This window comes from Stomoxys calcitrans, chromosome 1 (genome assembly GCF_963082655.1).
Source record: "Stomoxys calcitrans chromosome 1, idStoCalc2.1, whole genome shotgun sequence".
In the NCBI taxonomy this organism is placed as follows: domain Eukaryota; kingdom Metazoa; phylum Arthropoda; class Insecta; order Diptera; family Muscidae; genus Stomoxys; species Stomoxys calcitrans.
Window position 1 is genome coordinate 56,330,737 of NC_081552.1, and position 25,000 is coordinate 56,355,736.

Consider the following 25,000-nt stretch of genomic DNA (forward strand, 5'->3'; position numbering starts at 1 on the left):
TTTAGAAAAATTGTCGTGAGACATATTTTTCTTTAGAAAAATTGTCGTGAGACATATTTTTCTTTAGAAAAATTGTCGTGAGACATATTTTTCTTAAGAAAAATTGTCGTGAGACATTTCTTTCTTTAGAAAAATATGTCTCAGGATAATTTTTTTTTAATTTTGTTTAATATATGGTTCCTCCACTAAGGTATTTTGTATTTTGCCGTTGTTTTGTTTAGCCTTTTAAACTGTTTAAAGATATTTCTTCCAGACAAATGTTTCTAAGACTTGATCAATTTGCAAAAGTTTTTCTTTACCTTGGAAAACATGTTTTTTTTTTTAAATATTGGCATACATACATTTCAAGGTTAAAACACACAAGCTTCTCGGTCAATTTGCCAGACTCTTGTTAAACCACATATTTACCCTTTAATTTATTTTATTTATATCCTTTCAAAAGAGTTTCTGTTTATTTTGCTGTTGGGATGTATAAAAGTTTTAATTACATGTTGGCAAAGAAGGAAAGAAAAAATCTGGATAAACTCTTTGCATTTTGAGAATGTGATGGTTGTGCTGCCTTAGTGAATGCATGTGGTGTTGATCATAATTACAAGTCTGAAGTGTATCATATAAAAAACAAGTAAATAGGCTTCTCACATTGTGTGTGTGTGTGTAATAGCAAGGTATATAATTAACATTCAGGTAAGCCACATTTGAAGGCTATACTTCACTTATGTGTAAAGTTAATTCAGATTCAGATTAATATCCTTGGCTACAGCCAAGATATATATGAATATGGCCGCTTTGCTGTTTTTAAAACTCGAAGTATCAACTGTGAATGTAAAACTTCTTGTAAGCATCTAATTGAATACCATTCTATATTGCTCAAGTTGCATAGAATGAATTAAAGTTAAACTTTTGTATTATTGAAAAGGGATATAAGTATCATATCATTTCACAAAATTAGGGATTGGAAATTTTTCAATTCAGAGAATAGAAATTTATTTGATGGCTTTCAAGGACGATAAGGCATGAAATCGTAATTTCATACCATAGATTTTGATTTTAAAATTAAATATTTGAATTTCAAATATCGCCTTTTATAAACATTTTAATAAGGCTTTTAATTTCTAATAAATTTAAGCTGCAAAACTTTTACCAATTAATTCTAAAATGTGTGTTCTCTAATTGTTGTTATTTGTTTCAATATAATATCCATGAAGAAGCATAATTTCACCCCTACTCTCCTTCAATCCCCCCATTTTCAGTAATTAACAATAATTTTTTATTCTTTTCAACATTACCCAGAAAATTGCCACTATAATATCCTCAAATGGTAATTATATATTTTAGTACCACGGTTAACATAAAATTTTAGGTGCAAGTAATGTCCTGCAATTATCCTAAACGAGCGATTTATTTTGAAAAGCCTAATAACCATTTTTTTACCCGTCACCAGAGGAGGTGGGTATCTTCATTTTGTCGTTCCGTTTGCAACATATATGAAATATTCTTGATCAGCGTAAAAATCTATGACGATTTAGCCATGTCCGTCCGTCCGTCTGTCTGTTGAAAGCACGCTACCGTCTTTAAAAATAGATATAGTGAGCTGAAACTTAGCATAGATTATTTTGTGTCCATAGGCAGGTTAAGTTCGAAGATGGGCTATATCGGAATATATATTGATATAGCTCCCATATAGACTGATCCTCCGATTTAGAGACTTGGGCCAAAAAAGTCATATTTGTTATTCGATTTTGCCGAAATCTAGGTCAGTGTGTTATGTTAGGCCCTTCGACATCCTTCTTCAACTTGGCCCAGATCGGTTTAGATTTGGATATAGCTGCCATATAGACCGATCCGCCGATTTGGGGTTTTAGACCCATAAAGCCAATTTTATTGACCGATTAGGGAGTTGTGTTAGGCCATTCAACATCCGTCTTCAATTTGGCACAGATCGGTTCAGATATGGATATGACTGCCATAAACACCGATCTCTCGATTTAAGGTTTTTGGTCCATAAAATGTGCATTAATTATCCGATGTCGCCGAAATTTGGGACAGTGAGTTGCGTTCGGCCCTTCGACATCATTCTTCAATTTGACCCAGATCGGTCTAGATTTGGATATAGCTACCATATAGACAGATCTGCCGATTTGGGGTCTTAGACCCATAAAAGCTAATTTTATTGTCCGATTAGGGAGTTGTGTTAGGTCATTCAACATCCGTCTTCAATTTGACCCAAATCGGTTTAGATTTGGATATAGCTACCATACAGAGCGATCTCTCGATTTAAGGTTTTGTGCCCATAAAAGGCGCATTTTTTGTTCGATAGCGCCGAAATTTGGGACAGTGAATTGCGTTAGGCCCTTCGACATCATTCTTAAATTTGACCCAGATCGGTCTAGATTTGGATATAGCTACCATACAGACCGATCTCTCGATTTAAGGTTTTGTGCCCATAAAAGGCGCATTTATTGTTCGATGGCGTCGAAATTTGGGACAGTTAGTTGTGTTAGGCCCTTCGACATTCTTCTTCAATTTGCCTCAGATAGGTCCAGATTTGGATATATCTGCCATATAGACCGATCTCTCGATTTAAGATTTTGGGCCACAAAGGCGCATTTATTGTATGATTTCGCCGAAATTTGGAACAGTTAGTTGTGTTTGGCTCTTCGACATCGGTCCAGATTTGGATATAGCTGGCTTATAGACCAATATCTCGATTTAAAGTCTTGGCCCCATAAAAGGCGCATTTATAATCGGATTTTGTTAGGCTTTTCGACATCCGTGTCGTTCAGATCGGTTTATTATTAGATATAGCTTCTAAAAACACACTTGTATTTATTAGTATTTGGTCCAAATAGGAACATATTTCGATAAAGCTTCTATGGGGCATAAGGTATGCATTTTTCACCTTATTTTGGCGAAAGGTGGTTTACATATATACCCGAGGTGGTGGGTATCCAAAGTTCGGCCCGGCCGAACTAAACGCCTTTTTACTTGTTTTTCCAATACTCAAAATTTACGGTTGAATGCATTAAAATCCCAACCCATATACAAAAAAAACACACGCGTAGGGAGAGAGGGGCGACAAAATAGAAGGGTGTCACCAAATATAGGCCATATGCTGGTGCTCAGCCACCAGAGAACTGAAGTGCGTGCTTTTACTTCACTTTTAACGACAATCTCCGAAATTATTTTTAGTATCTCCCAAATAACTGGGCCACAATTTTATTTGTTATCCCCCTAAGATTTCCCTCGGCCAAAACGATTTCGAGTTCACTCGTTACTGGGCTCGTTTAACTTTATAACTCCATAAAAATGATTCGAATGACCACATTTGCTTGAAAAATGAAATAAAAACCAAAACTACCCAAAAACAAAAATCATAAGGCAAAAAAAATGTTTGATTTTGTTGCAGCCATAAACTTTTAGTGTATCATCGTCATTGGCATTTAAGGCTTTCGAGTGGCGAGCAAAAATATTCCAAAACGATTGATATGGAAAATATTTATGAGCCATGCTTTGGACATACCATTAAAGGCGAGAAATTTTTGGTTGATATGCAGCACGGCAAATGACTCCCTTTGGGAGACATAAATGGTGCTGGTCGTGGCTATTAAATTATGGTTTCCTTTGGTGTTTGTTTTTATGCTCGAATCCGCAATTGATTTGTATTATTGATGAACTGATGGATGGTACAAAGCCGAACCAAAAAACTGTTTAAATGTTAATGAATCATCAACATCAACACTGTCGTGGGCAAAAGAAAAATATTACCAAACAAGTAAGAGTGCTAAGTTCGCCCGGGCCGAATATAATATACCCTCAACCATGGATTGCATTTGTCTACTTCTTTACCCGGTATCTCTTTTTAGGCAAACATATGATAAAGGATTCCCCCCAGTAAGGAAGGGCAGAAGTCGGGCGGAGCCGACCGCATGGGTTATTAAACAATCCGTATCAAATTTTGAGCAAATATGTTCGAACTGTAATAAATACGGCTGACAAATAACAACATTAGTGCAAATTACCCAAAATCCGACGAAAAATTGTCGTCAGACACAGTTTTCTATAGAAAAATTGTCGTCAGACACAGTTTTCTATAGAAAAATTGTCGTCAGACACAGTTTTCTATAGAAAAATTGTCGTCAGACACAGTTTTCTATAGAAAAATTGTCGTCAGACACAGTTTTCTATAGAAAAATTGTCGTCAGACACAGTTTTCTATAGAAAAATTGTCGTCAGACACAGTTTTCTATAGAAAAATTGTCGTCAGACACAGTTTTCTATAGAAAAATTGTCGTCAGACACAGTTTTCTATAGAAAAATTGTCGTCAGACACAGTTTTCTATAGAAAAATTGTCGTCAGACACAGTTTTCTATAGAAAAATTGTCGTCAGACACAGTTTTCTATAGAAAAATTGTCGTCAGACACAGTTTTCTATAGAAAAATTGTCGTCAGACACAGTTTTCTATAGAAAAATTGTCGTCAGACACAGTTTTCTATAGAAAAATTGTCGTCAGACACAGTTTTCTATAGAAAAATTGTCGTCAGACACAGTTTTCTATAGAAAAATTGTCGTCAGACACAGTTTTCTATAGAAAAATTGTCGTCAGACACAGTTTTCTATAGAAAAATTGTCGTCAGACACAGTTTTCTATAGAAAAATTGTCGTCAGACACAGTTTTCTATAGAAAAATTGTCGTCAGACACAGTTTTCTATAGAAAAATTGTCGTCAGACACAGTTTTCTATAGAAAAATTGTCGTCAGACACAGTTTTCTATAGAAAAATTGTCGTCAGACACAGTTTTCTATAGAAAAATTGTCGTCAGACACAGTTTTCTATAGAAAAATTGTCGTCAGACACAGTTTTCTATAGAAAAATTGTCGTCAGACACAGTTTTCTATAGAAAAATTGTCGTCAGACACAGTTTTCTATAGAAAAATTGTCGTCAGACACAGTTTTCTATAGAAAAATTGTCGTCAGACACAGTTTTCTATAGAAAAATTGTCGTCAGACACAGTTTTCTATAGAAAAATTGTCGTCAGACACAGTTTTCTATAGAAAAATTGTCGTCAGACACAGTTTTCTATAGAAAAATTGTCGTCAGACACAGTTTTCTATAGAAAAATTGTCGTCAGACACAGTTTTCTATAGAAAAATTGTCGTCAGACACAGTTTTCTATAGAAAAACTGTCGTCAGACACAGTTTTCTATAGAAAAACTGTCGTCAGACACAGTTTTCTATAGAAAAACTGTCGTCAGACACAGTTTTCTTTAGAAAAACTGTCGTCAGACACAGTTTTCTATAGAAAAACTGTCGTCAGACACAGTTTCTATAGAAAAATTATCGTCAGACATAGTTTTTTATAGAAAAATTGTTGTCTGACACAGTTTTCTATAGAAAAATTGTCGTCAGACACAGTTTTCTATAGAAAAATTGTCGTCAGACACAGTTTTCTATAGAAAAATTGTCGTCAGACACAGTTTTCTATAGAAAAATTGTCGTCAGACACAGTTTTCTATAGAAAAATTGTCGTCAGACACAGTTTTCTATAGAAAAATTGTCGTCAGACACAGTTTTCTATAGAAAAATTGTCGTCAGACACAGTTTTCTATAGAAAAATTGTCGTCAGACACAGTTTTCTATAGAAAAATTGTCGTCAGACACAGTTTTCAATAGAAAAATTGTCGTCAGACACAGTTTTCTATAGAAAAATTGTCGTCAGACACAGTTTTCTATAGAAAAATTGTCGTCAGACACAGTTTTCTATAGAAAAATTGTCGTCAGACACAGTTTTCTATAGAAAAATTGTCGTCAGACACAGTTTTCTATAGAAAAATTGTCGTCAGACACAGTTTTCTATAGAAAAATTGTCGTCAGACACAGTTTTCTATAGAAAAATTGTCGTCAGACACAGTTTTCTATAGAAAAATTGTCGTCAGACACAGTTTTCTATAGAAAAATTGTCGTCAGACACAGTTTTCTATAGAAAAATTGTCGTCAGACACACAGTTTTCTATAGAAAAATTGTCGTCAGACAAACAGTTTTCTATAGAAAAATTGTCGTCAGACACAGTTTTCTATAGAAAAATTGTCGTCAGACACACAGTTTTCTATAGAAAAATTGTCGTCAGACACAGTTTTCTATAGAAAAATTGTCGTCAGACACAGTTTTCTATAGAAAAATTGTCGTCAGACACAGTTTTCTATAGAAAAATTGTCGTCAGACACAGTTTTCTATAGAAAAATTGTCGTCAGACACAGTTTTCTATAGAAAAATTGTCGTCAGACACAGTTTTCTATAGAAAAATTGTCGTCAGACACAGTTTTCTATAGAAAAATTGTCGTCAGACACAGTTTTCTATAGAAAAATTGTCGTCAGACACAGTTTTCTATAGAAAAATTGTCGTCAGACACAGTTTTCTATAGAAAAATTGTCGTCAGACACAGTTTTCTATAGAAAAATTGTCGTCAGACACAGTTTTCTATAGAAAAATTGTCGTCAGACACAGTTTTCTATAGAAAAATTGTCGTCAGACACAGTTTTCTATAGAAAAATTGTCGTCAGACACAGTTTTCTATAGAAAAATTGTCGTCAGACACAGTTTTCTATAGAAAAATTGTCGTCAGACACAGTTTTCTATAGAAAAATTGTCGTCAGACACAGTTTTCTATAGAAAAATTGTCGTCAGACACAGTTTTCTATAGAAAAATTGTCGTCAGACACAGTTTTCTATAGAAAAATTGTCGTCAGACACAGTTTTCTATAGAAAAATTGTCGTCAGACACAGTTTTCTATAGAAAAATTGTCGTCAGACACAGTTTTCTATAGAAAAATTGTCGTCAGACACAGTTTTCTATAGAAAAATTGTCGTCAGACACAGTTTTCTATAGAAAAATTGTCGTCAGACACAGTTTTCTATAGAAAAATTGTCGTCAGAAACAGTTTTCTATAGAAAAATTGTCGTCAGACACAGTTTTCTATAGAAAAATTGTCGTCAGACACAGTTTTCTATAGAAAAATTGTCGTCAGACACAGTTTTCTATAGAAAAATTGTCGTCAGACACAGTTTTCTATAGAAAAATTGTCGTCAGACACAGTTTTCTATAGAAAAATTGTCGTCAGACACAGTTTTCTATAGAAAAATTGTCGTCAGACACAGTTTTCTATAGAAAAATTGTCGTCAGACACAGTTTTCTATAGAAAAATTGTCGTCAGACACAGTTTTCTATAGAAAAATTGTCGTCAGACACAGTTTTCTATAGAAAAATTATCGTCAGACACAGTTTTCTATAGAAAAACTGTCGTCAGACACAGTTTTCTATAGAAAAACTGTCGTCAGACACAGTTTTCTATAGAAAAACTGTCGTCAGACACAGTTTTCTATAGAAAAACTGTCGTCAGACACAGTTTTCTATAGAAAAACTGTCGTCAGACACAGTTTTCTATAGAAAAACTGTCGTCAGACACAGTTTTCTATAGAAAAACTGTCGTCAGACACAGTTTTCTTTAGAAAAACTGTCGTCAGACACAGTTTTCTATAGAAAAATTGTCGTCAGACACAGTTTTCTATAGAAAAATTGTCATCAGACATAGTTTTCTATAGAAAAATTGTCGTCAGACACAGTTTTCTATAGAAAAACTGTCGTCAGACACAGTTTTCTATAGAAAAACTGTGGTCAGACACAGTTTTCTATAGAAAAACTGTCGTCAGACACAGTTTTCTATAGAAAAACTGTCGTCAGACACAGTTTTCTATAGAAAAACTGTCGTCAGACACAGTTTTCTATAGAAAAACTGTCGTCAGACACAGTTTTCTATAGAAAAACTGTCGTCAGACACAGTTTTCTATAGAAAAACTGTCGTCAGACACAGTTTTCTATAGAAAAACTGTCGTCAGACACAGTTTTCTATAGAAAAACTGTCGTCAGACACAGTTTTCTATAGAAAAACTGTCGTCAGACACAGTTTTCTATAGAAAAACTGTCGTCAGACACAGTTTTCTATAGAAAAACTGTCGTCAGACACAGTTTTCTATAGAAAAACTGTCGTCAGACACAGTTTTCTATAGAAAAACTGTCGTCAGACACAGTTTTCTATAGAAAAACTGTCGTCAGACACAGTTTTCTATAGAAAAACTGTCGTCAGACACAGTTTTCTATAGAAAAACTGTCGTCAGACACAGTTTTCTATAGAAAAATTGTCGTCAGACACAGTTTTCTATAGAAAAATTATCGTCAGACACAGTTTTCTATAGAAAAAACTGTCGTCAGACACAGTTTTCTATAGAAAAACTGTCGTCAGACACAGTTTTCTATAGAAAAACTGTCGTCAGACACAGTTTTCTATAGAAAAACTGTCGTCAGACACAGTTTTCTATAGAAAAACTGTCGTCAGACACAGTTTTCTTTAGAAAAACTGTCGTCAGACACAGTTTTCTATAGAAAAATTGTCGTCAGACACAGTTTTCTATAGAAAAATTGTCATCAGACATAGTTTTCTATAGAAAAATTGTCGTCAGACACAGTTTTCTATAGAAAAACTGTCGTCAGACACAGTTTTCTATAGAAAAACTGTCGTCAGACACAGTTTTCTATAGAAAAATTGTCGTCAGACACAGTTTTCTATAGAAAAACTGTCGTCAGACACAGTTTTCTATAGAAAAACTGTCGTCAGACACAGTTTTCTATAGAAAAACTGTCGTCAGACACAGTTTTCTATAGAAAAACTGTCGTCAGACACAGTTTTCTATAGAAAAACTGTCGTCAGACACAGTTTTCTATAGAAAAACTGTCGTCAGACACAGTTTTCTATAGAAAAACTGTCGTCAGACACAGTTTTCTATAGAAAAACTGTCGTCAGACACAGTTTTCTATAGAAAAACTGTCGTCAGACACAGTTTTCTATAGAAAAACTGTCGTCAGACACAGTTTTCTATAGAAAAACTGTCGTCAGACACAGTTTTCTATAGAAAAACTGTCGTCAGACACAGTTTTCTTTAGAAAAACTGTCGTCAGACACAGTTTTCTATAGAAAAACTGTCGTCAGACACAGTTTCTATAGAAAAATTATCGTCAGACATAGTTTTTTATAGAAAAATTGTTGTCTGACACAATTTTTCTTTAGAAAGTCTGTCGCCAGACTCCTTTTTTTTCTTTAGAAATGTTTTTCTTTAGAAAAATTTTCGTCGCTCCCATATTTTTTTTTTTTTTTTTTGAAAAATTTTAGAGAGATCATTTTTAAAACAACATCTACTATGTCCTTGCAAATATTTAGAAAGGATTATTATTGCTAGCTTTTTAACCTTTTTTTTTTTGTGCACAACAGTGCTTGTCTTGGAGCAGTTAATTAGCATGTAGTTCTATCGAAATGTTTTTTTTTTTTAATTTTTGATTGTTCCATTTTTATCGTTTTGGAGGGTAAATAATGTTGGTTGAGGGTGATGGGGGAGTGCCTTCGTAATTTGCTTTTCGAAAAATCTTCTTTATTAACTTATTTGAAAATCTGTTAGAAAAAATGAGAAGATTTTATTTGGATAGCTCTCTTGAGTTGCATAAACAACAACTTGCAAACTTTGCTATTTAATAACCAAAACAATGTTCTTCCCATTTAAATTTGGCTGAACGAAAAACTTTGAAATTAGTAGTTCAAAGTAGATAAAGGGAAAACAAAGAAAATTTTGTTTAAGGTGCAACGAAGCAAGAACAAAAAGAAAATTCTTCTTTAACACAAAGAGGTTAATTAATCACAAGTTTCTATAGGAAGTTGTGAACTTGTTTTCAAAACTTGGTTTTAAATAAAAAAAAATGTTCTTGTTTTCTTTTATTACAAAGAATTTGATGAAAATGTTATATCTATAGAAAATATTGGCAAAAAGTTTGACATAATGTGTTTACTAAATTTTCATTAAAACAAAAATTCTCCTAACAATCTCTCTGCACTTTCACGTTTTTGAAATATTTTCAATATTTTACTTTTCATCATTAGTTTAAATCGCGCCTTTAATTAAATCAATTTCTTTTACTTTCTTGTTACCGTACGCATTACTTAATAATTTTCCTTCCTTAAGTGCTATCACACAAAATCAATGACATTTAATTAATTTTCACCATTTCCGCTTTCCCTGTTGTGCTTGCAGACCACCGGCTTCGGCGGTTTACCCGATGTTACCGAACACTCGAACATCAGACGCAATATCTCCCGCCAAAATTCCACCTCCAACAGTGATTCGGGTGGCGAAATCGCCAGCATACAGAAGTCCAAAGTCAACTTCAACAACGACACCAAATCCCCCTCTGATGTCAGCAATCCCATTGTCGTCGATACGGCGGCCAAGGCAAAGCGTAAATCGAAAGTCTCACAACAGCATGCCCACGCCGCCATGGTGGGTGGTCATCAGCACAAGCTAACCGGACGCAATTCCTGTGTGATTGCTCTGACGCTGCTGGTGGCACTGTCTCTGTTGGCTGTGGCCGCGACGCTGCTGTATCAGCACTTCGTCATGGCGCCCAGCCGCAACTCACACACCCAAAGACTGAAGATTGTCAAGCGGATATTGCGGGACGTGCCATTGGTGGATGGTCATAATAACTTTGCATGGAATGTACGCAAATATGCCCACAGCAGTCTGGAATTGGTCCATGTCAGCAATGATATAAATCACAAATCGATGTGGGTGCGACCGGCCTGGGCGCAAACGGATATGGAGCGCCTCAAGATGGGTCAAGTGGGCGTACAAGTCTGGTAAGTGTGAGCATTGTGGTCGCAATATGCATACGAAAATTTCATTGTTAAGAAATTGGCTATGGGGCAAGGGGAGAATAAATCGATGAAATATTAAAAATTGATAAACGGCGGAGAGATTTAACACTTGGTGGTTGTTATTAATTCACAAGTAAGGCAATTTATTTTAATACAAAATACCCTACGAAGCAATAGTAGTAGCAGCAAGAAATGTTAGCAATATTTAGGAAACGGTAGTGCATCGAGTGGGCTATACTCTTCTATTCGCAATTCCTTTGCCATCATAAAGGATATTTTGTTTGAGCGGAATATTTTTCTTTGAATGCGCAATGTTAGAGTTTCAAGCGCTACCGGGAATGTGTTATGTGTTTAGGGGAATGCAGCAAAAACAAGAAAATATTTTCATTTTCCTAGTCATCGCATCGCATCACATCACTTCTCCATCATCATGAATACAGCACGCATCAGAACACACCAGCAACAATTTACCACTTTCAGATAGCTAGAAAAGCAAGTAACCCATTAGATAAACTGCAGCTGAGATGCAAAACAAAATTCTTGGTCCTGTTTTTGTTTTTCCCCCTTATGTGTTCACAAATGTATAGTCCTTGCACTCGGTATTCCTTTTGAATATTTAGTGCATCTACTCGTGTGTTGGTGATGATGTTTCTGAGAGATTGAATTGAATTGAATGGAGGAGACTGCAGTGATTTCATACTTTAAGCAAAAAGTTATGCTTGATATTCTCCAGTCGAGTTCATATACATGCTACGTTGAAGAGATATGTATAGTATGTGCTGCTTTTTGTCACAGCTGCATATGGAATATGGTCTTGGTTTCCATGGATATGTGAGAGTGTTTGCATGTAACAATAATTTTCAATTTTCATTTTAAAGTGCAGTTTATGTCTGCCACTGATCAATGAGCATGTCTTTTCGGGTGGATTAACATTTTTTGTTTGGTTATGTAGAATTCCTGGTATGGATCAGGGGTTAAAGGGGGGAAAGTAAAATTGAGAATAAACAAGTAAAAGCGTGCCAAGTTTAGCCGGACCTAATCATATGAACCCCCCACCTTGTATAGCATTTGTAAGGGTTTCTTTCTTTGCCCGGTATATCTTTATAGGCAAACAGAAGATCAAAATTGCCATGCTATTGGAGCCATATCACATTACGAACCGATTCGAACTATACTTGGTTAGGCTTTGGTGACCATAGCATAAGCTATTGTGACAAATTTCATTCAAATCGGATAAGAATTGCGCTTTCTAGCTGCTAAAGAAGCCCAGATTTGTTTATACGGCAGCTCCAACAGGTTATGAATCGATTTCAATCATACTTAACATAGTTGTTGGAAGTCGTAAAAAAATATCTCATGTAATCATTTCAGACAAATCGTCTATGAATTGCGCTTTCTAGGGGCTCAAGAAGTCAAGATCTAGGATTGGTTTATATGACACCTATATCAAAACATGGACCTCAGAAGTGTGGTCCCGAAAACGGGTATGAATTTCGTACTCTACTCCCAAATGCCTTTTATTTGCCATGATCGATAAAAAGGTATGTCCATTTTAGCGGTCTTTTTTCGGAGTTAAGGTGGCCCCCAGACACCTAGCCTGAAAAAATATCAGCATCGTGCTCTACTCTAATATACCATACCCTTTATTTAAACCCCATTTTGTAATTGGTTTAAGGGGAGTTTATGGGATGACAAGTCACCCTAACACTTGGCCACAAAATTGGTTATCAAGTTCGTTGTCTGATCCCAAAAACCTTTTATTTGCCATGATCGGTTAATTTTTACTCTTTATGGGGTGTTTTGGGAGAAGGGGCTATGCCCCGACATTTGGATATCAGATTCGTATTTTACTCCCAAATACCTTTACTTAAGCCCTATATTGCGATGGTCAGTAAATAATTGTTGTTTGTGTTGGGAAAGGGATAGACCCACAGAAAATTGATCGCGGAAGTGGCTAATTCATTTAAGCCCCACACTGACCTGGTTGGTAAATATATCCGGTTTAGGTCTGTTTTGGGGAGTGGGGTCCCTCCAACACATAGCCCTGAAAATATATCAGCATCGTGCTCTACTCTCAAATACCATTTTTTATTTCAACCCCATTTTGCCATTGGCCTCAAAATTGGATACCAAATTCGTTTTCTAATCTCAAATTCCTTTTATTTGAACCCCTTATTGCAAACGATAGCAAATATGTCCGTCTTGGGGTATAGATCCAAAAAACTATCAATATCGAGCTTCACTCTCTTTAAGACCTAAATTGTCATGGCGAGCAAATACGTCCTACTTGAGGGGTTGTTATGGTGGTGGGACGTCCCCTAGACAGTTGGTCCCGAATGTTGATGTCAGGTTCATGGTCTACTTCCAAATACCCTTCACTTGAGCTCCTTTTTTCCATAGTTGGTAACCATGAGCGATTTGGGATGTGTTTTGGGGGATGGGGCGGACACTCCGTGGCTTGGCTTTGAAAATATATATCAGATTCGTGTTCTACTCTAAAATACAGCCCATCCCCGAGATAGGGACGCCTCATCCTGTAAACTCCACTTAAACCAATAACAATATAGGGTTTAAATAAACGGTAATTGAGAGAGGAGCACGATGCTGATATTTTTTTAAGGTCAAGTGTCTGGGGGACCACCTCAACCCCGAAAACATCCCTAAATCAGACATCATGAGAATATCGAGCTGAAATAAAGTTTTTTAATAATGGAGTACACCTTACATCCAAACTTGAATTCATAGACCAATAAATATGGGATTCAGATAACGGCACTTATATCGTTAAACTGTTAGTCAAGCTATATACAATTTGGTAACATGGTATTTCACCACAAATTCTTTAATTGTCGAAAATAAATATTCAAAGGAAAATTTTGTTCCATATGAAGTAAAAGAAGGCCCAGCGGATCGGGCCCTGGTCAGCTAGTTTTTATATATAAAACTAGCTGGACAGGGCAAGTTTGGATGTTAGATCTACTTTATTCTCGTGGATTGGAGTAGCCAAACTCTTTGCCCCAAAAGTGGATATCAGATTCATACTCCACTCCCGAAAATCATATTGGAACTACATATTACTATAGTCGGTATATATGTGTGGTTTAGGGGGAGTTTATGAGGTGAGGCGTCCCTCGGCCACGAAACAGATACAGATTTGAGCCCCTTTTTGTCATAATCCACAAATATATCCAGTTTGAGGGGTGTGCATGGTCATGGTCACCCACGTACTTACAAACAAACAACAAAGTTCCAAACATTTGGCCTGAATCTTGGATATCAAATTCGTTTTCTACTATCAGATACCTATTATTTATCATCATAGTAGGCAATCATGACCAGTTTGAAGGGAGTTTAGAGGCGAACTCTGAGGTAATATCAGCACCGTGCTAGAGCACGATTTTGTTTGAGCTCCATAATGTCAAGCATTTTGAAGGAGGTTATCAAGATATTCAGAGCTAGGGTTATCTACATTCAAAATCATATTTCAAAGCGACCACTTGGGATACTACATTCTTAAACATGCGCAGATCCTCCTGTGTCCATCCCAATCTGAGGGTAAAAAGCGTACTCTACTACCAAAGACCTTGTATTTCCGTCCTATTCTATCTATATATTATTCTTAATTCCTTTTTTTTTGGGTAGAAAAGGGGGAGGGGATTACCCTCTGACACGTCCTTTCATTTGAGTACAATAAATTCTCAGTCATCCTTACATGACAGTTTGGCGTTGCATTTATTGGGTGGAGAGGGTCCCCCCACGCTAAGAACCAAACGACAATTTATTTGAGTCTTTTATTGTCGCGATATACTGTCCTGCGGAATGGTAGGACGTCACCCAGATACTTGAATCCTTATACCAACATTGGATTCCTAATATACTGTCATAGACCTTTCTTTTAATTGTCATATCATTCCGATCGAACTACACGTCCTATTGAAGGATATTTAGTTGGTGAGCCGGTTCTAGACTCTGTCCTAAAAGTGTATACCAGATAAATACCTTTATCCCACACTCTGTCCTAATTGTACATACCAGATTTGTAGTCAAGTCCCAAAGACCTTTCATTCGATACCCATTTTGTGACGTTCGACATTTATCCCGTTTTGGGGTTTTTTTGGATTGGGGAGGCCCCGTAGACACCTTGGACCGAATTCTTTTAACAGATGTGTACTCAGCTTCTAAATATCTTTCGTTTGACAGCCATATTGTCCCAATCCATAAACAAGTCCTATTGAGGGGTTTTGGGGGTGGGGAGGAGCCTAGGATACCAAGGAATAACTTTTTATATCAGCATTGAACTCAACCTTTGATTTGATATTCATATTTTCCCTATCTGTAAATTTGTCCTGCTATGGGGTTTTGGGTGGTGGGAAGGGCCCTCAGACACCAAAAAATAAATTTTTGTCTCAGATTTGTATTCTTCTTTTAAGTACCTTTTATTTGATACCCACATTACTCAAAGCGGTTAAAGTGTCCTGTTGGTTGGTGTTTTTGGGGGTGGGGCCCCCCCGACACTTAGGGTTACATTTTAATGCCAAGTTCGTACTCTACTCTCAAATACTTTTCAATTGATACCCACATTGCCCAAAGCGGTGAAAATGTCCTCTTTGGGCTTTTTTGGGGTGGGGGACCCCCCGAAACTTAAGAGTGCATTTTGTATACCAAATTCTTACTCTATTCCTTAGTACCCATATTGTCCCAATCAATTATCAATTTCGTGTTTTTGGGGTACTATAAGGTGGCATACAAAATTTCGATTAAATCGGTGCACGCATCTCCGAGATCTGGCGTCGTTTTATTCACATGGGGCCCAATCTCTACCATCTGTGAAACTTTCACGAAAATCGGTTCAGCCGTTTTTGAGTCTATACGGAACAGACAAACAAACTAACAAACAAAGCGCAACAATTAAATTTTTATATAATAGACTAGCCGAACCGGGCCCGGTGTTTTCCTCTCTTAATGTTAGCGACATTTGCGAGGTAAAATGCCATGCATGGTCATTTAAAAATAACCATGCGGGACACCGTTCGGACTCGGCTATAAAAAAGGTGCCTTATCATTGACTTTAAACTTGAATCGGAAAGCATTCATTGATGTGTGAGAATTTGCCCCTTCTCGGTTCCAGGTGGTAATGTTCTTCCGTAGGATAATGTTCTCATTAGGGGAGGGATGGCACCTCAGACATTTCGACTCAAATATGGATATCAAATTCGTGCTACACTTCCAAATCCCTTTAATTTGAGCTCCATATTGCCATGGAGGGTAAATATGAACCGTTTGGGTGGGTGTTTTAGGGCTGGTGCGGGCACCGGTACTTTGCACTGAAAATAGATATCAAATTCGTTCTTTATTCCCTACGGAAATGAAGTTCAGTTTAGGGGATCCATTTTGGATATCAAATTCTTTTTCTACTCTCAAATACCTTTCATTTGAGTCCCATATTGTCATAATGGGTCAAATAGCCCATTTGAGGTATCTTTAGGAGGAAAAGCGCCATCTAGACTTGAACGAAAATTTTAATGTCATATTCGTAATCTACTCCCTAATCCCAGTTGGGGATGTTTGGGGGTGGGCGATCTCCCATTACTTGGACCTTATGTTTTATGCCGTATTTGTAATCTACTGCCTAATGCTTTTCATTTGATTCCCATATTAACATGAACTTCAAATATATCTGTTAAGAGGGGTTTGGGGGACCCTGGTTTCTTGGACGCACACTTTAATACCATATTCTTTTTATACCCACCACCGAAGGATAGGGGTATATTCATTTTGTCATTCCGTTTGCAACACATCGACATATCCATTTCCGACCCTATAAAGTATATATATTCTTGATCAGCGTAAAAATTTAAGACGATCTAGCTATGTCCGTCCGTATGTCCGTCTGTCTGTTGAAATCACGCTACAGTCTTTAAAAATAGAGATATTGAGCTAAAATTTTGCACAGGTTCTTTTTTTATCCATAAGCAGATTAAGTTCGAAGATGGGCAATATCGGGCTTTATCTTCATTTAGCCCCCATATAGACCGATCCGCCGATTTAGAGTCTTAGGCCCATAAAAGCCACATTTATTATCCGATTTTGATGAAATTTGGGACAGTGAGTTGTGTTAGGCCCCTGGACATCCTTCGTCAATTTGGTTCAGATCGGTTCAGATTTGGATATAGCTGCCATATAGACCGATCTGCCGATTTAGGGTCTTAGGCCCATAAAAGCCACATTTATTATCCGATTTTTCTGAAATTTGGGGCAGTAAATTTAGTTAGGATCTTTGATATCCCTCATTAATTTGGTGCAGATCGGTGAAGATTTGGATATAGCTGCCATATAGAACGATCCCTCGATTTCAGGTTTTGGGCCCATTAAATGCTCATTTATTGTTCGATGTCGCCGAAATTTGGGACAGTGAGTTAAGTTAGGCCCCTCGACATAATCCTTCAATATGCCACAGATCGGTTAAGATTTGGATCTAGCTGCCATATAGACCGATCTCTCTATTTCAGGTTTTGGGCCCATAAAAGGTGCATTTATTGTACGTTGTCGCCGAAATTCAGGACAGTGAGTTAGGTTAAGCCCTTCGACTTCCTTCTGCAATATGGCCCAGATCAGTCCAGATTTGAATATAGCTGCCATATAGACCGATCTCTCGATATAAGGTTTTGGGGCCATAAAAGCCGCATTTATTGTCCGATTTCGCCGATATTTGGGACAGTGAGTTGAGTTAGGCCCTTCGAAATTTTTCTGAAACTTGGGCTAAATCGGTTTAGATTTGAATATAGCTGCCATATAGACCGATATCTCGATTTAAAGTTTTGGCCCCATAAAAGGCGCATTTATAATCCGATTTCACTGAAATTTAACACAGTGACTTATGTTAGGCTTTTCGAAATCCGTGTCGTATGTAAGTCAGACCGGTTTATTTTTAGATAAAGCTACTAAAAAGACCAATATTTTGTTATACACAATTAAACAATGGCTTGTAGTTATAAGTATTTGGTCAAAATTGGAACATATTTTGATATAACTGCTATGGGACAAAAGGTATAAAATTTTCACCGGATTTTGATGAAAGATGGTTTACGTATATTTCCGAGGTGGTGGGTATCCAAAGTTCGACCCGGCCGAACTTAACGCCTTTTTACTTGTCCTGGTCTCCAATACCTTTCATTTGATACCCTTACTGTGCCGATCGGACCACTTTCGGATACGGATGGCGTTTTTGGGGTAAGGCGGAAGGTCCGCCTCCAACCGATATCTAAAAATTATATAGCCTTTGTTTCCTTCCAGACAAACGTACAAAATCTGTGAAAATTTTACAAAAATCTGTTCAGCCAAATATCATATAGTCATAACGGGTCTAATGCCATTTTTGAAGGGCGGCGTGACCTCCTACACTTCGATCTGGTTTTGTATGCCAGATTCGAAATCTACTCCCGAATAGCTTTCAATTCAGCCCCATATTGAAATGAACATCCAATATGGCTGTTTGGGGGAGTTTTGGGGGTGGGGCGGCCCGGTGGGTACCAAAACCCAAATTTTATTACCATATTCGTATTCTACTCTCCGATACGTTTCATTTGATACCTATCTTGTCCCGATGGGTCCACTTTTGATTTTGGTGGTGTACTTGGGGTAGCGGTTAATGGTCCGACCCCTGCCGTTATCAAGAAATTATAAAGCCTTTTCCTACTTCCTGAGCATAGTCGTAATCTTCAACCCGAATACCTTTCATTTGAGTCCCATATTGTCATGATCGTTAAATAACCCTATTTTAAGTAGTTTTGGGTCTGGGGCGGCCCCCAGGTACTTGGACCCAACTTATATTATGAAATTCTTACTCAACTCTTGAAAACCTTTTATTTGAATCCCATATTGTCCCGATCGGTCCACTATTATTTTTTGGTAGTACTTTTGGGGTAAGGGAATGGGTCCGACACCCTCCCGATATCAAAAAATTATATGGCCTATGTTTCCTTCCAGATCAACCCACACAATCTGTGAAAATTTCAAGGTAATCGGTTCAGCCGTTTTTGAGTCTAACGGAACACGTATAGACACGTAAAGACTGTAGCGCGATTTCAACAGACAGACGGATAGACGGATGGACATGTCTAGATCGTCTTAGATTTTTACGCTGATCAAGAATATATATACTTTATAGGGTCAGAAATGGATATTTCGATGTGTTGCAAACGGAATGACAAAATGAATATACCCCCATCCTTCGGTGGTGGGTATAAAAATGTGGTCGAAGAAAATATCCCCAAATGACAATTTTACTCGATCATAGCTATACGAGACTCAAATGAAAAATATTTGAGAGCAGAATGCGAATAAACATTGTCTCCAAGAATCTAGGTGGTGCTTTAGCTCCTAAAACCGCCTCCTATAGGTTATTTAACCAATTAAAACAATGGGAGATCAAGTGATAGATATTTTTGTGTGGGTTGTGTCATTCAAATTTGTGCTGAAACGGCAGATGTTGTATAGAGCACAACCCTCCTATAGACGCCCTCCACCAAACGGCTGTATACACCAATTATGACAATATGGGGTTAAATTAAAGGTATAAGTTTGTGGACTGCGAATCTGATAGCTTTATTCTCTTCATATATTGGGTTGCCCAAAAAGTAATTGCGGATTTTTCATATAGTCGGCGTTGACAAATTTTTTCACAGCTTGTGACTCTGTAATTGCATTCTTTCTTCTGTCAGTTATCAGCTGTTACTTTTAGCTTGCTTTAGAAAAACAGTGTAAAATAAGTAAAAGCGTGCTAAGTTCGGCCGGGCCGAATCTTATATAACCTCCACCATGGATCGCATTTGTCGAGTTCCTTTCCCGGCATCTCTTCTTAGGCAAAACAGGATATAAGAAAAGATTTGCTCTGCCATTAGAGCGATATCAAGATATGGTCCGGTTTGGACCACAATTAAATTATATGTTGGAGACCTGTGTAAACCGATTTGAACCATACTTAGCATAATTGTTCGATGTCATAACAAAACACGTCGTGCAAAATTTCATCCCAATCGGATAAGAAATGCGCACTCTAGAGGCTCAAGAAGTCAAGACCCAAGATCGGTTCATATGGCAGCTATATCAAAACTTGGACCGATATGGCCCATTTACAATTCCAACCGACCTACACTAATAAGAAGTATTTGCGCAAAATTTCAAGCGGCTAGCTTTACTCCTTCGGAAGTTAGCGTGCTTTCGACAGACAGACGGACGGACGGACGGACGGACAGACGGACGGACGGACGGACAGACGGACGGACATGGCTAGATCGACATAAAATTTCACGACGATCAAGAATATATATACTTTATGGGGTCTCAGACGAATATTTCGAGTAGTTACAATCAGAATGACGAAATTAGTATACCCCCCATCTTATGGTGGAGGGTATAAAAAGTATATTTGATTAAAGTTCATTCTAAGTTTTATTAAAAATGCATTTACTTTCTTTTAAAAAATCCGCAATTACTTTTTGGGCAACCCAATAAATACATTTTTATCTATGGCAAATATATCCACTTAAACTACCTGAAACACCTATTGTTAAGGCCCGTCTTAGGGTGGGAAAATTAAAAAAACAATACAGCAAACAACCGGACTGAAATTCCTGTACTTTACTTTTCTTTATTTTACGGACCGATAGGTTGCCATAACACAGATAGATGTCGCATGATCAATTTTAACCACTCTGCCCTCTCTCTGTTCGTGGTGGCGTCTCCATTCAGAATAGATTGCGCTTATTTAAATGTTATTGCTGCCATCGATAAGGAAGAGGTTTAGACTTTTATACCCAAAATAACTTAAAAGTTCTCCGTTCCATGTCGCCCCGGATAATCCGTTAGAGTTTTTTATGAAATACACGCCTATAACATTGATCATCATGTGTTAGTTGTCTATTACTGACTATATGGCTACCTGTTGAATGGTCATAAATTTAGTCTTTGAAACTGCCATATTAAACGATTCTCAGTGGTAGAGAACTAATTTGCCGGTCTTTATATTAGGTGGTGACAGTTCTTGACAATTAAACCAAGTAAAACTTTTGAAACATTAATGTGTTGCCCAGCAGCACGTTGTTTGGACTTTTTTAGGAAAAGAAGGCTCCTTGTCGATGAGCTTAAAATGGCTGCCACTTGACGTTAAGGTTTGCAACTGCTCCTATCACACCGAACATCATAACTTTGGGGGTAAGTCGACAGTGTCCTCTTAGGTCATTATAATTGATGAACTGTTTTGAGGTGAGTTGGTCCGCTAGATATATAAGAAGAATAAAAATATCATATTCGCAGTCCACAACCCTCTACTTTAAATTTAACCCCATATTGTCATAATTGGTGTATACAGCCGTTTAGTGGGGGGCGCCTTATTCAATAAACTATTGGAGGCGACTTTAGGAGGCAAAGCACCTTCTAGATTCTTGGACACAAAGTTTAATGTCATACTCGTACTTTGTTACCAAATACATTTTATTTGAGGCTCATCTAGCTTGGATCGAATTATATTCCCGTTTGAGGGTGGGACGACCACCAATTACTTGGACCTCATTTTTTATGTCATATTCATAGTCTTATCCCGAATACCTTTCATTTGAGCCCCATATTGACCTCCTCCTCCTTCCTGACCGTTTTTGCAATCTATTTCCGAATACCTTTCATTCTAGTCCCTTGTTGTGATTATCGTCCAACAAGTAAAAGCGTGCTAAGTTCGGCCGGGCCGAATATTATATACCCTCCACCATGGAGCGCATTTGTCAGTTCTTTTCCCGGCATCTCTTCTTAGGCAAAAAATGATATAAGAAAAGATCCGGTTTAGACCACAATTAAATTGCTGTATCGGGCTATAGACCGATTCTGACCCTAATAAAGACGAAAGCTAATGGTCATGAGAGGATCCGTCGTACAAAATTTTAGGCAAATCGGATAAGAATTGCGCTCTCTAGAGGCCCAAGAAGTCAAGACCCAAGATCGGTTTTTATGGCAGCTACATCAGGTTATGGACCGATTTCAACCATACTTGCCACAGTTATTGGATATCATAGCAAAACACGTCGTGCAAAATTTCATCCCAATCGGATAAGAATTGCGCACTCTAGAGGCTCAAGAAATCAAGACCCAAGATCGGTTTATATGGCAGCTATATTAGGTTATAGACCGATGTGAACCATACATGGCACAGTTATTGGATATCAAAACAAAACATGTCGTGCGAAATTTCATTCCAATCGGATAAGAATTGCGCACTCTAGAGCCTCAAGAAGTCATGACTCAAGATCGGTTTATATGGCAGCTATATCAGGTTATTAACCGATATAAACCATACTTAGCACAGTTATTGGTAGTGATACCAGAAGACTATGTGCAAAATTTCAGTAAAATCGGATAAGAATTGCGCATTCTAGAGGCTCAAGAAGTCAAGACCCAAGATCGGTTTATATGGCAGCTATATCAGGTTATGGACCGATGTGAACCATACTTGGCACAATTATTGAATATCACAGCAAAACACGTCGTGCAAAATTTCATCCCAACCGGAAAGGAATTGCACACTCTAGAGGCTCAAGAAGTCAAGACCCAAGATCGGTTTATATGGCAGCTATATCAGGTTATAGACCGATGTGAACCATACTTGCCACAGTTATTGGATATCATAGCAAAACACGTCGTGCAAAATTTCATCCCAATCGGATAAGAATTGCGCACTCTAGAAGCTCAAGAAGTCAAGACCCAAGATCGGTTTATATGGCAGCTATATCAGGTTATAGACCGATGTGAACCATACTTGCCACAGTTATTGGATATCATAGCAAAACACGTCGTGCAAAATTTCATCCTAATCGGATAAGAATTGCGCACTCTAGAGGCTCAAGAAGTCAAGACCCAAGATCGGTTTATATGGCAGCTATATCAAAACATGGACCGATATTGGGATGAAATTTTGCACGACGTGTTTTTTTATTATATCCAACAATTGTGCCAAGTATGGTTCAAATCGGTTCATAATCTGATATAGCTGCCATATAAACCGATCTCGGGTCTTGACTTCTTGAGCCTCTAGAGTGCGCAATTCTTATCCGATTGGAATGAAATTTTGCACGACGTGTTTTGTTATGATATCCAACAACTTTGCTAAGTATGGTTCAAATCGGTCCATAACCTTATATAGCTGTCATGCAAACCGATCTTGGGTCTTGACTTCTTGAGCCTCTAGAGGGCGCAATTCTTTTCCAATTTGAATGAATTTTGGCACGTGGTATTTTGTTATGATATCCAACAACTGTGCCAAATATGGTTCAAATCGGATCATAACCTGATATAGCTGTCATATAAACAGATCTGGGGACTTGACTTTTTGAGCCTCTAGTTTTTGCCTAAGAAGAGATGCCGGGAAAAGAGGGTATATAAGATTCGGCCCGGCCGAACTTAGCACGCTTTCACTTGTTTATGTCATTTTCGGAGTCTACTTACGAATGCCTTTCATTTGGATCCTATGCTGATGTGTACGTCCAATATGTGTATTTTGGGGGAGTATTGACGTTGAGTGACCGCTTGAATACTTTAACCAAATTTTTAATACCGTATTCGTATTCTACTCTCCAATACCTTTCTTTCGATACACATATTGTCCCTATCGATCAGCCTTTGTTTTGGATGGTGGTTTTGGGGTAACGGGGGAGGGTGCACCATCTGCCGATATCAACAAATTATAAAGCCTATTCTTCCTTCCCAACCATTTCTTTAATCTCCTCCCAAATACCTTTCATTTGGGCCCCATATTGTCATGATTCCGCTTTGGGGGGTTTTGGGTTGGGGCGATCCCCAAGTTACTTGGACCCAATTATTCATATGAAATTCGTAGTCTTCTTCTGAATACCTTTCATTTGAGTCGCATATTGTCCCGATTGGTGCACTTTTATTTTTGGGTCTTGCTTGTGGGATATCAAAAAATTGTATAACAGTTGCTCCTGTCGGTTTAACCGTTATTGAGTCTACGAGGAACAAACAAACTTATATACCCACAAATAAACAAACACAAATGCATACCATACCATATTAAGGATGTATGTTAGAGGTTACAGAGAGAGTACAAAATTTTAGCCAAGTCGGATAAGAATTATGCCCTCCAAAGTCTCAAAATAAAATCGGGAGATTGGATTATACGGGAGCTATATTAGGCTATGAACTGATTGGACCATACTTGACACGTATGTTGGAAATCTTAGCGAAGTCATTGTGCGAAATTTTAGCCAAATCAAATAAGCTCTCCAGAAGCTAAAGAAATCAAATCGGGAGATCGGTTTATATGGAAGCTATATCAGGCTATAAAGCAATTAAGACCATGCTTGGCATGGTTGTTGAAAGCCATAAAAAACAGCCCATGCAAACATTTAAGACTAATCGGGTAACGTTTGCATTGATCAATATAGCCCATTTACAATTCCAACAGACTGCATCAATTAGAATTATTTGTGCAAAATTCTTTACTCCTTCGAAAACTAAATGGCTACAACTTAGAATTCCAAAACGATCAGATCCATATTTCGATTAATTACTAGAGGAGGATATAAAAACTCCCTTGACCATCAACTGACAATTTATGGCTTTGTAATGTTTAGTTCGGCATCATCACGAACTACATCTAGTCCATAATGTCCTCAATGTTATTTGTAGAATACCAAATGAGTGGATTTATTTGACATCGTCACTTTCACAATACAACCACCAGTGCCAATACTTATTAAAAATTCCAACTATGCATGGATAAAATGTGGAACGCGTGGTCCACTATTTGCTGTGGTTATTTTCCAACTACTCAAACAGCGTTAGGCAAGCAAAAGCACACATACACACACACACAAGCATCCATAATCAAACAAAACAGCACTTAATATCCTACGTGGCATCATGTATTTTCATATTCCCACATAGACTTATATGTTTAGAGAAATAAGCCAGAGTTTATTGTAATTAAATCAGCTGTCAGAGCAGAACGTTATTTGCAACAAATTAAAGCATGCTAAGTTCGGGCCGAATCTTATATACCCTCCACCATGGATCGCATTTGTTCAGTTATTTTCCCGGTATCTCTTTGTAGGCAAACAAAGATAAAAGAAACGAATTGCTTTGCTATTAGAGCTATAACACGTTTTGGTCCGATTCGGACCATAATTAAATTGAATGTTGGAGACCATAGTAAAAGTCATTGTGAAAAATCTCAGCCA

At 37.4% G+C, this 25,000-nt stretch overlaps 1 protein-coding gene across 1 annotated transcript in view; it reads left to right on the forward strand.

Annotated features, from left to right (window-relative positions):
• The window catches only part of LOC106095308 (uncharacterized), a 138,293-nt gene that overhangs the window by 80,249 nt on the left and 33,044 nt on the right, over positions 1-25,000 (forward strand). Inside the window, exon 2 of the mRNA XM_059360901.1 lies at positions 10,135-10,739. Within this exon, the coding sequence (XP_059216884.1) occupies positions 10,135-10,739 (605 nt within the window). The remainder of the gene's footprint in view (positions 1-10,134; positions 10,740-25,000) is intronic.